This window comes from Narcine bancroftii, chromosome 13 (genome assembly GCF_036971445.1).
Source record: "Narcine bancroftii isolate sNarBan1 chromosome 13, sNarBan1.hap1, whole genome shotgun sequence".
Taxonomy (NCBI): domain Eukaryota; kingdom Metazoa; phylum Chordata; class Chondrichthyes; order Torpediniformes; family Narcinidae; genus Narcine; species Narcine bancroftii.
Genome location: NC_091481.1, coordinates 73,670,219 through 73,683,223, shown reverse-complemented (window position 1 = coordinate 73,683,223; position 13,005 = coordinate 73,670,219). Strand labels below are relative to the sequence as shown.

Here is a 13,005-nt window from a genome sequence, read left to right as displayed (position 1 = left end):
TCAAAATTTACTCCTGGTCAAAAATGAGCAAGGACAACCAATCACCATCCTTTAATAACTAATGAAATGATCTTTCACTGAATAATCCTTGAAAGGAGCAAGTGCACACAATGTATTTTGAGAGGTGAACTTCACTGTCCATTACCAAGAATGATTTGGTACCACAACCACGGACTGACATGGCCAAGTTCTGAAGATCTCAGCTGTCACACAAGGTTCCCCTCATCAATATACCAACGATAACTGCATCTATCCAAGATATCACAAGAAAGGACCACCTCCCAGTCTATGCAGGGACGAAGCTCCTCCCACACGCTGTGAACCTGTTCTATTGTGCCATGCAGCACTGGAATCACACAAAAAGAAATCTGACAGCTCGAACTGAAGTAATAATGAAGTGATGCAGCTCAGCAACAGCACACCCTCACAATCTGTAAACTCGTGGCTTCCCCATACTCCTGACTTTACCATTTATATCCGGTGAGGGGATCAAGCCTGATTCAGTGAGGAGTAAAGCACAGGCTGAAAGCAGCACCAGGCTTAACCAAAAACAAGGTACTAACATGATGACACTGCAACACAGGAGTGCTTCATTAAGTGTTGAGTACGTGAACAGCACAAACTATCTCACAACCAATGGTTCCAAAGAGAGGTCTGCACTCCTGCCATATCTCCTTGTGAATGATGAACAGAAAGATGCAAAAACATGCCCATTCACAGCAGCAGAGGAGCCGAGCAAGTTCTGGAGACAAGCCTGATCCCGCCCAGCTGCATCTGGCTGTTCTGGCTTGGCTTCCTTCAAGTTCATTCAGGGTGGCATGGTTTCCTTTTCAGTGGCAGCTATTGGGACCAGGGTTCAAATCCCACCCTGTCTGTAAGGGGCTTGTCCATTCTCCCTGTGTCTGCATGGGTTTCCCCCCACCATTCAAAACGTACCTGGTATGCAGATTAATTGGGCAGCATGGACTCATGAGCCAAAATGTCTCAACTTAAATATTTTAATTTAAAAATCCCTGCTGTAAGAAAGTTGGACCAGCCGATTCACTCCATATGGCATCACATCTGAGAGAAACCAGGGGTGCAAATTCCTCAGGACCAGATAACGTCCCAGGTGTATTACTCCTCTGGCACAACTCCCATAACCCAACACATCACTGGCAGGCTTCCATGAGTGTAGAAAGTTAATACCTCCCCCCTCCCACGGAAGCAGTTATCAACAGTGCTATCAAGATGCATAACAATGAACCATTGGCTTTCACCAGCCAGCACCATTCAGCGTCAACCTCATCAACAGCCTTGGTTCACCAGCTGCTGTTGTAGGTTGTGAGAAACAAGTGAGTAGAAGATGAGATGAGAGGGTGCTAAGTCGACCAAAGACGAGAACACCCGATCCCCCTCCACATGAAGAAAGCCCGAGTGCCACGTACCAATCGTGCAAATCTCTGTGCTTCTGACACACGATCCACCAACATCATCACCTCTTCCTCTTGCGTGGGGAATTCTGGAAGCTTCTTCCCAATCAGATGCTCGATCCTCTGGAACAACTCCACGTCATATCTAAAAAGAGCATGTTAACATCTGAAAATCTTATAGTGTAAACCAGACCTGTCAATCATGGTGTCCACATCATTTCTCCTCCTGTTCTGAGTAAATGTCTCCTTCACTGCTTTTAATGGGTGAGTTAATGGTTGGGGGGGGGTTAAATCAGAATATGAGTGTAGAGATTAAGGTACAAGGGAATCAGGCAGTTAAGGTCGAGAAAAAGGAAGTTAGAAAAAAGTCCAAAATAAGGTGCAGTCGACAAAAAAGACAGGCACATGAAAAGAGGATCATTTACTGTACGATAGAAAGACAGATGAATCGCTAACAGGTTCTGGTCTAAGGGTTCTGTACTTGAATGCACAGAGCGTAAGGAATGAAGTAGATGACCTTGTGGGACAGCTACACATTGAAAGATATGACATTTTGTGGCTATCACCGAGACATGGTTTTAATGATGGATGTGATTGGGAGCTGAATGTCCAAGGGTGCACAGTGTACAGGAAAGATAGGCAGGTAGGTAGAGGGGGCGGCCTTGATAGTAGGCAATAATATTAAATCACTCGAAAGAAGGGACAAGGGGTCAGATGGGGTAGAATCCATATGAGTTGAGTTAAGAAATGGTTTGGGTAAAAGGACCCTTTGGCAGTTATATACAGACCCCCAAACAGCAGGCGGGAAGAGAACTACAAGTTAGAAATCGAAATAGAAAAAGCATGTCAAAAGGAAATGTCAAAGTAATTATGGGTGCTGCTAATAGAGGTTTCACGAAGATGGTTTGCAGTGGTTTGTGGCCTGTTTCCACAGTGATCTTCTCTTTGCCAAACAAGTACTGGTTGAAGTGTTCACACGCGAAAAGGATTGCCAGACATTCCTTTTCTATCTGGGCATAATTTCTCCCTGCAGCTGTTAATATCCTTGATGCAACTAGTTGAGAGCATTACTCCGAGGCCTATTTCACTGGCATTACACTGTAGCGTCACTTCATCATGTACATCATAGAACTGCAGCACTGGTGCAGTGGTGGCCAAGTGCTTGATACGGTTGTAGGCTGACTCTTCTTCTGTGCCCCTAAACCATTTCACGTCCTCCTCTTGTCAGTTTTATCAGTGGTTCACACTCTGACGACAGGTTGGGCAAGAATTTCGCAAAGAGAGTTCACAAAGTATTGAGTGGCCTTGACCTCCGAGGGTCGCTCCATCTCTAGTACAGCTCAGACCTTCTCAGGATCTGGACAAAGTCCTTCAGCAGTAAGTACATGGCCTATGTACATCACTTCAGTCTTCCTGAAGCTGCATCTTGTTCTTGTTCAGCTTCAGACATGCTTCCAAATGGTATTCACCAGGGAGACACCCAAGTCCAGTTCGATGAGGTTCCTGTCACGATTGGCAATGGCTTCATCCAGTATATTTCCACATCCACACACCAAGAGATCATCAACTATAGCCTCAACACCTGGCAGGTCCTGGACTACTTCATGCTGTCTCCTGTTGATACTCCTCAGTAGCAGTCAAAATGCCAAATGGCAAACGCAATTATCTGCAGGATCTAAATAGTGTCCAAAAACTCATGAAGTAGCTACAGATCTCATCTAACTTTATCTGCCAGTATCTGTCCTTAGCTTCAAGGATCGTGAACACCTTCACTTTGGTGAGCTGGGGTAGAATTTGGCATTGGGTAGTGAAACCTTCTGAGTGCTTGATTGAGGTCTTTAGAGTCTAGGCATACCCTAAGCTTTCCAGGTTTCCTCACAGCAACCATGGCACTGATCCATTCAGTAGAAGTAGTGACCTTCTATATCACTCCCTTGTTTTCTAGCTCTTTGATTTTCTCTTTCAGGCTGGTCTTGAGAGCTGCTGGCATTCTGAACAAGCTTGACACTCTTGTCAACTTCCAAATGGTATTCACCAGGGAGACACCCAAGTCCAGTGAATACATCCTTGTAATCTCGTAGGATTTCCTCTCTAGTGAGCAGACTTTTCTGCCCCTCTGTTACATTAACCTGTTGCGGTACATTGCATGTGGCTAGTCCAAGACGCTAACTTGCTTGTGCAGACTACAAAGTAGGGTGACCGAAATCCACCACCTGGAATCTCACCTTGCACTGTGTGCCATTGCAACGTGTGTACAAATCCTGTTGCCCTCTAGATTGTATCAGCTCTCCGCCAAATGGCTTCAGCTTGACCTTGGATGTTTGTAAGTCTGGATCTCCATTTTGCATCACCTCATAAATGTCTGCAAAATTCATGACACTGCAAGCAGGTCCAGTGTCCATCTGACACATTGATTGATCATTAGTGAGATTTGTCTGCTGTCAATCCACTTCTGGCCTTGTGTGTTTACACTGCTCACAAGCTCCACGTATAATGATTCATCACTTCATCATCAGTTTGTTCTTCTGGCACCACGAACTTCACCACTTGTGACTTCTGAGACAGACACTTTCTGGCAAAATGATTGTTTTTTACATTTTGCACACTGTTTACCCCATGCTGGGCAGGCTTCTCCCTCTTTCTGATGACCTCCACCACAGTATTTACATTCTGACCTCTGTTTTTGCCTCCTTCTGCGACGAACTGGCTTTGCTCTACTGTCTCCCACTATACTTCATGGTCTTCTTCTGTTTTCCATAATTATTCGCTCACTGAGCCTTTAAGCTGCTCTTTCGTGACTTCTGCACTCCTGCACGTCAATTGCTTTCTACAGTGTAAGCTTACCCTCCCTCAATAAGTGGGCTCTCACAGCTGGATCTTTTGTGCCCTAGCACAATCCTGTCTCTCAGTGTTCCAAACTCACGTGACTCAGCCAGTTTCCCTAGCACTGTCATATAATTAATCAAAGATTACGCTGATCACAAGTGTTGAATGTGCATCGCTCATATATATAACATTCGTAGCAGGTTCAAAATGTTCCTTCCATTTCTTGAGTATTTCTACACTTTTCCTTTGTTCTTCACTTATTATGTCTAGCGTAGTGTAGGGCTCTGTAGCACTATTTCCCCATGAGAGATAACAAAGCTACTCTAATGCTATCTGGCTTCTTGTCTAGCTCTGTTGCTATTTCACAATTCTCATACCGGGACTGGAAAGATTTCAATTTCCTCTCAAATCCCCTTTCATTTCCATGGGTGTTGGTACTAGAAAATAGGCATGGCTTATCAATCAGTACTCTTTTCTCTACGGAAATCTGCAGGTCACTTTTGTCATCAAAATACACAATTTCAAACTTACAAAACTCTGTCCTTTAACTGAGCAATTGTTCCTCGTGTCCTCATCTCGAGCGCTAGCTGTCTTACAGTCCTGATAACACTTTCAAAACATGGAAACAATCCACTCTTTTGGTCAGCTGACACCATGTTTCATCTCATTACAATGTATGTATGGCAAGCCCCTGGTGCAAAAAGCACAATCCCAACAAGAGAGGTTACGGCTAAAATAAAAGCAAAAGGGAGAGCAGACAAGGAAGCAAAAAATGGTGGAAAAACAGGACTGGGAAACTTTTTAAAACTTACAGAGAGAGACAAAGAATGTCATTAGGGAAGAAAAGACGAATTATGAAAGGTAGTTGGCAAATAACATACAAAAGGATACTGAGTTTTTTTTAAATATACAAGTTAAAGAAAACATGGGTAGATATAGGACTGATTGAAAATGATGCTGGAGAAATTATAATGGGTAACGAAGAGGAACTAAATGAGTATTTTACGTCAGTCTTCACTGAGGAAGACATTAGCAATATACTGATAGTCAGAGACCTCAAGGTATAGAAGTAAATACAATCAGGAATACTGGAGAGATAGAGCTCAGTAAACTGAATGGACTAAAGATAGTTAAGTCTCCCGGACCGGATGAGGTGTATCTGCTGGTTCTGAAGGAGGTGGCTTTGGAGATTGTGGAGGCATTGGAAATGATTTTCCAGAAATCAATAGACTCTGGCATGGTTCCAGAGGATTGGAAGGTCTCAAATGTAGTTCCACTGTTTAAGAAAGGAGGGAGGCAGAAAAAGGGAAATTATAGTCCTATTAGTCTGGGGTTTTAGTGTAGGTCACAAACAAACATGAACACGTCACAAAATAAATCTCATGTAAAATGCAGAGCTCTGCTCAAACCGGACACTGAAAGCCCACAGCCTTTGTAAAGACAATGGAAACTGCTTTGGTGAGTTTGTAATGGGGAGGGCGGGGGGGGATGGGGAAGAGAGAGAGAGAGAGAGAGAGAGAGAGAACTGGTTTCTGCAAAATGACAAGCTGACAGCTTGTTTAAAAACCCCATTTTGAAGACAGGTTGTAAGTTCTGAGTTCAGCCTGTTCAAAACCCTTGTGGTCTATATGAGAGGAAATGGTTGGCTAGAGTGTTTCACCTGAAATAAGGGAAACAAAAAGGAACTCTTGTGGTGACCTGCAGAAGAAGAGGTTATCATTTGGAAAACCCTGATGGGGCAAGTTTTTTCGGCAAGTTACTGAAGTGGCTGATCGGAAGGAATCAGTTTGTGTGTGTCCAATGAGCAAGAAATCTCTCCCTGAAACCAACAAGAACTTCTTGAATGGTAACCAATTACTTTTAAACACCAGAGTTTGGTGAAAATACGTAAACGATAAATTCTGTGCACAGTATAAGAATTGCCTGATACTGTGAACTTGGAGGAATGAGAAGTGAGGTTGGACTGTGAATCAAGTAACTTTTCTGAACTTATGCACACATTACATACACGTGCACTTAGAATTAGAAGGGGGCTAAGTTAGGTTAAGGTAATAGTAATAAGTTAAAGGGAATATTAGGAGGAAGTTCTTCACACAGGGAGTGGTGGGAGTGTAGAACGAGCTGCCAGTTGAGGTGTTAAATGCAGGTTCAAGTTTGACATTTAAGAAACATTTTAACGGTAAATAGATGAGAGGGGTATAGATGGATATGGTGCGGGTACAGGCCAGTGGGAGTAAGCAGAAAAATAATTCAGCACAGACTAGAAAGGCCAAAGGGCCTGTTCCTGTGGTTTGGTTCTGAAACCTGCCCTGATCTGTTGTTCCACTTCAGTAACAGGTGAACAAGTGAAAAGGAATCAAGTGATTCGAATTGCCAGATCTGAACGAGTAAAACTCACTGGGTGACGAAAGTGATGGATTTTCCTGAGCGGCCAGCTCTGGCTGTGCGTCCCACTCGATGAATGTAATCCTGCAAGGCAAACGGAAGGTTGAATTGAACAAGTGCAGACGGTGCATCTGTACACACAGACATGTGACAGACAGCAGCCACTCCTCAAGCTGTATTGACAGTACCAAGGTGAGAAGACAGAGTAACGTAGTCGCATGCTGTTTGCCCTAATCTCAGTCATGTTTTGGCTGTTGTCCAAGCTCCAAGGCATCAAAAAGGTCAATACTGCAGCCAGATTCCCTATCTAAATTTGTCTAGGATCAGTAAATATCTTGCAAAAACAGAATCTCTGCCTGATTTTCTCAATTCAAGATTTAATTGTAGGGCACTGGTTAAAGTCAGTTAATGTGATGCATTGGAAGATTACCTCATCAGAGTTGATAAGCACTCGTTCTATTGCCCTCGCTTTACCTTCAGCCGATAGGCTAGTGCAGAAGGGTTCACAACTGCTGCATGAAGGAGCAGCTAGTTCCTATGTTTATGGTACTCCAGCCTTACCTTTGAATGCGTGGGAATGTCAAAGTTTACAACCACATCCACATGGGGAATATCCAGACCCCGACTGGCCACATCCGTAGCCAGTAAGATTGACCGAGACTTGGCCTTGAACTTGTTCAAAGCGCCCAATCGCTTGTGCTGCAATTCAGAAAATAAAATCCAATGAGTCCAGAAGCAGAGGTGGAAGTCCACTGGTTCAAAGTGCATAGAGCAATGGCCCACCTGGTTTAACTGCCCGTGTAAGGGGATGGCGGTAAATCCCAGATTGCGGAGAAGTAACGCCGTGCGCTGAGTATTGCTGCACGTGCTACAGAAAATGATGAAGGAATTCCCAGCAAGCTCATTGAGAATGTAAACCAGGTAGCAGTCCTGGAGAGATAAAAAGAAAATTCAAGTAATTTCAAACAAAATCAAGACACTAACTTCCTTCCATCTGAAAATTGCATAATCCCAAACACAAATCCAACCCCACATGTTCACATCTCCCATTCATTTTGGTTGTAAAAATAATAGACTTCAAATTACGTTCAAATATAAATACACAATTAGCCCTTATGTTTTGAAGGGTTAGGTGAAACCAGACCACCTGGGGAAAACCCATGCAGACAAGGTGAGAACATACAAACTTCTTACAGACAGTACTGGATTTGAACCCTAGTCACTGGTCTGTAAGCCCAACTTAATGTCAGCATCCCACAGACAGAAAAACTCTGACCATCACTACATCAGAGAAAGCTCATTAAAATGTACAAGCAAGAGTTGCTTTTTCACCTTGAACTTGGAGGGGATGAATACATAATATTGCTGGAGTTTCTCCACTGTCTGGTACTTGGTTGATACGGCACATCTCACCGGATTTTTCAGTGCTGCTCGCTGGAGTTTTTGCACCTGAGGAGAGAAGGGAGAGACAGAGTAGAGGAAAAACAACATGCTCATTCACACTTGAGAGGGGAGAGGAAAAGAAAGGTGTATGTATGCAAGAGACACAAGTAGTTTCAGCAAAAACACAGCTGAGGACTGCTCCCTGCTTCTTGTTGGATTCTGCCTCTTCCCCTCTGAAGGAAGGTTCTGCTTTAATAGCAGCTCACCCTCTTTGCCCTAACACTCTCGAACTTTGTTCCACACCTCCTCTACCCTGACAAGACCCCTAGCCGGGGGGGGCACCTGGCCTCTGCTGGAGAAATGCACATGGATACGTTAAAGAAAAATGTTTCAGCATATCCTTCCCTTACCTTCTTGGTCATTGTTGCTGAGAACAGGTACGTTTTCCGGTCTCTGGGGATCACCTTGAGAATTTTGTCAACCTACAAAAGAAATCCTGGGTCAATGGAATCTTCTGAAACATGGCAAAAACACAGAGCAGAGCCAGGATTTATTTGTTCAGAAAGAATGGCACTGTTCCCCACGCTAACAAAATCTTGCATCTGGTAGAATACCATACTAGCTTTAAGATGTTTTTGGATAAGCACATTAATCTGCAGGCAATGAAGAAATAGGGATATCATGTACATGCATAAGAGATTTAGTTTAATTTGAAATAATGTTTGGTGTGGACAGTGGGGAGAAAGGGCTTGTTTCTGTGCTGAATGTTTGCATGTAGAATTAGATTACCTTTGGAAATACAAGATTCTAATGAGCAATGGAATGGATGTTAAAAATTAACTAGCATATATACTCATGTAAAAGTAGAATTTTCTATACCATATTTTAAATGTTAAATTTACAGGGTCAACCAGTATATGGATACTACTTTTGAGGGGATGAAATTCACACTGGAATCCCAAATACTGTATCAGTGGCGGAAGTCCAAATTATCTCTAATGAATAAAAAAAAACACAATGAAGTAATAAGAGTCTGAGCATCAAAACACACGTTCGACCAAGTAACAAAAACCATTAACAAGGTGCTGTTGCTCTTACAAATATTTTCCTACACTTGCTCTTTTATTTGTATCAATCACACCCAACAGATTATACTTTCAGTATATTACCAGTACCTACCGTAATATTGTGCACATGGCCACAACTGTACCCTTTCGCATCACAAAACCTTTACCCAGTTTCATATTCATGGTTAAAATCATGCTTTACCTTGTGATGAATGACAAGGAACCATATAACCGTTTACAGAAGTCCGTACCAGTTCACTTGAACAACTCCACTTGCTCCTCCGCAAACTTGTGGTTACTGCCACCCTCTGCTGTTGGAGAATATCCTCCTTGGTCTCAGCCCCTCAATGTGACTAAGAGCCCCTTAAATGCCCCTAATGTTTTGGCCTCCATCACCACTCCTGGCAAAGCATTCCTGGCACCCACAACTCTGTAAAAACAAGTACCCCTGATATTGCACCTAACCTGGAGTGAATTTCCAGACAAGTGAACTCTGCAGGGCTTTATGCTATCCATCAATAGGTATGTCAAAATCTGCGGCCAGGCTTTAAGATCAGGTTGAGAAAGTGAAACTATTGGTGCCTAACCTTTTATCGAGGATTCCGAACACCAGCAACCTCCAAAAACTGGGACTTTTTTCGGTAGATGACAATACACATAAATAATAAATTCTCAGTTTTCAGAGGGAGACCCCCCCCACCACCACCCCACATCGTCCCTGTCCCCGCCCGTGTGGGCACACTCTCTTACCCTTTTTTAATATTTTATTTTGATAATTTTCAATCAACATGCAGTCAAAACGAAGAATAGTCAAAAAGAAAAACATCAATATCCATATTAACAAAATAATGCAAATATCGATCCACGTTGATATTAAAGAATGTGAGAAATAAGTCATCGTGTGATTCAATTATTATAAAGAAAGAAATTACAATAAAATGACAAAAATATAAGTTCAATGTTCGTGTTGAACCAAAGGGAGATAGTGAGAAAGAAGAACAAAATAAGAACTCTTCCCCCCCACCCCCCAAAGAAATAAGAAAAAGTAAAAGAGAATGAAAAAGAAAAAGATTGGCTTCTCAGATAAACCCCACTCCCATCAAGGGACAAATAACCTGACTTCTCTCGGGTTCTCAGAGGGGAATCATTAAAGATTTACCCCAATTTACCTTGGGTATGAATTCCATATTCTTAAAAATACATCCTACCTGTTTCTGAGGTTAGAGGTGATCTTCTCCAAGGGAACACAATTATGCAATTCTATCTTCCAGTGGGCTAAACCTAGTTGGGAATTAGATTTCCAAGTAACTGCAGTACATTTCCTAGCCACTGCTAAAGCGAGCTTAACAAATTTTAATTGATATTCGACAGCCTCATTTTAGGTCTTGCTTCTTCTAAATTCCCCAATAAAAATAACTCGGGTGCCTGAAGTGATCGAATTCCAGAAACTTTTTTTCCAGATTATCCAAATCTTCCCAGAAACGCCTCACTTTAGGGCACAACAAGGTTGAATGCAAGGAAGTACCTATTTCTTTCCCATATCGGAAACATTGTTCCTATAGCAAAGTATTCTATACTGAGCTACTACTGATGTTGGTGTTCATGTTGTGGAATCACTGTACATGTTATCGAGTTGATGTATACGAAGGGAAGTTGATATACATGCTGTGGAGTCTAGTGCAAGACTGACACCTCCGGGCTTGCATGCTGGCCTTCTATAAATCACTGCTTCTGTCACATGGACAGGAAGTGATGTTATCAGCCCAAATAAAAAGCTGTGTTAGATGAAGGTCAATTTCCTGTATTTTCCACAGCACTTCTACCACTTTGAAATGTCGGACCAGCAAAATGGATCAATTTCTATACCCAAATCTGATTCCCACCTTTGTCTTGATTTATCAAGGCCTTGTTTAGGGGTTCCCATCGAAAGTAAGGAATACATTTTTGATATAAATTTTTTGGTGATCCCCTTTCGAACCAGAATCTCTATTTCACTACATTGCAGTAAAGTTAGCGCTGGACCTAATTTGTCCCCTAAATAAGATCTTAACTGATGATAGCAGGAAAAAAATGTATTTAAAGTTCCATATTTATTCCTAATTTGCTCAAATGTCATAAATTATCCCTGCTCATAACAATCCTCAATACATTTGACCCTTCTCTGGGATCAAGTGACCAGGATTTTATTATAAATCATTAATGAAATTAACATATTTTGAGTCAGGGGTGTTTATAATTAAAGAAACCCCCCCCCCCCGACTTGTCCTCAATTTACCATTAATTTTATTCCATTTTGTAATTATATGCTTTAAATAGGGGGCCTTCTTTAGGGCCAGATAATAATTTAGAATTCCATTTATATACAAGGTTTTCTGGTGTCCTCTCACCAACCTTAAGCAAATGAATTTTACCCATAAAGTCTTGACTCCTCTATCAAAGAGGGAGTTGACAAACTTCAACTGGGTTGCCCAAAATTATTTTTTGAAATCTGGAAGCGTTAACCCTCCCAATTCATAATTCCAAGTTAAATAATCAATAAGAAGGCTTACCTTTCCACATTAAGTTTTTGAAAGAATCTCTAAGGTATAGCAACAGGTAAACTTTGAAAACATATTGTACTCTCGACAGCACTTTCATTTTAATACAGTTGACCCTTCCAACCAAAGTTATTGGGAGAGTCACCCATTTTTTAAAATCATCTCAATTTTACAAAGCAGGGAAAGTTAATTCAACTTGTATAAATTGTGCAGATTATCATCTACCCTGATACCTAAATATTTAATCCTATTGAGCGGCCACTTTCTCTTAATTTGTTCATAATTCCCACCTGTAATTGGCATAACTTTGTTCTTGTCCCAATTGACTTTATAACCCAATATAATCTCAAAATCTTCCAATTCAGACTGCAATTTTTGTAATGAGTTAACTGGTTCTGTCAGATATATTAGAACATCATCACCAAAGAAATTGATTGAATGTTCTTCGTGATTGATCCTGAAACAGATGGATTCTGCTAACGGTTCAATGGCCAGGAGAAAAGAGCTAGAGATAATGGATAACTTTGTCTGCTAGATCTCGACAGTGGGAATGGTGGCTTTAGGCTCAGAATATAGAGCTCTATCCCAATTAATAAATGTTTGTCCAAGTCCAAATATTTCCAGCACTTTAAATAAAAAGTCCCACTCCTGTTTGTCAAAAGCTTTCTCCACATTTAGAGTCACTGTGACACTCAAGTCATCTTGTGTTTGCGCCAGATGTATAATACTGAGCAATCTACATACACTGTCCGCCAATTGCCTCCCCTGCACAAAGCTAGTTTGATAAGCATTTATTAATTTAAGCAAATAAGTTGCCAATCTATTTGCCAAGGCTTTAGCAACAATCTTATAGTCCGTACTCAAAAGTGATAAGGATCTCTATCTTTTTTGGGAATCATCGTAATAAATGCTGTTAAAAAGGACTACGGGAAAGTATGGCCATCTCTTACCTTTGGTGGAAAGGTGGCTCTCAGCTCCAAGCACCCAGTGGGAGAGATGCATGCAGCAGCTGGCTCAGTGCAAGGGCAATGGCCATTTTCCTTACCCATAATCCCCCACACAAGTGGAACTGGCAGAGTGGTTCTAGTTACATGCGAGATTTAGGTAGCGAAGATAGCCACTGCTTCTGCATTGAACCATCACCACGATCTGGTGCGGTGCTCTGTCAACTCCAGGCTCAGCAGCACTGCAGCCCTGCTGCCGTGTCAGGAGTTGGATGGTTGGGGGTGGGGGGGACAGGGGGGAAGAGGGCGATAGACCGCGCTGCACTGCCGAACTGTGCCTGAAGGCCAGCCCGACCAGCTGATGCGGGTGCATGAAAGCCACTGGCACTCGGCTTCACAGCCCCACTGCTCCTACAGCTCTGAAACTCTTGTCTGGCCTTCTGTCCCGCTT

The 13,005-nt window shown here is 42.3% G+C and overlaps 1 protein-coding gene across 4 annotated transcripts in view; it reads right to left on the bottom strand.

The window, feature by feature from the left end:
- Positions 1-13,005, bottom strand: part of ddx47 (DEAD (Asp-Glu-Ala-Asp) box polypeptide 47) — a 47,545-nt gene that overhangs the window by 18,172 nt on the left and 16,368 nt on the right. For all 4 annotated transcript variants that reach the window (XM_069909841.1, XM_069909842.1, XM_069909843.1 and 1 more), the window contains exons 6-11: positions 8,417-8,488; positions 7,956-8,072; positions 7,407-7,553; positions 7,185-7,322; positions 6,637-6,707; positions 1,428-1,557 (exon numbers count right to left, since the gene is read on the bottom strand). In XM_069909841.1, the coding sequence (XP_069765942.1) occupies positions 1,428-1,557; positions 6,637-6,707; positions 7,185-7,322; positions 7,407-7,553; positions 7,956-8,072; positions 8,417-8,488 (675 nt within the window). The remainder of the gene's footprint in view (positions 1-1,427; positions 1,558-6,636; positions 6,708-7,184; positions 7,323-7,406; positions 7,554-7,955; positions 8,073-8,416; positions 8,489-13,005) is intronic.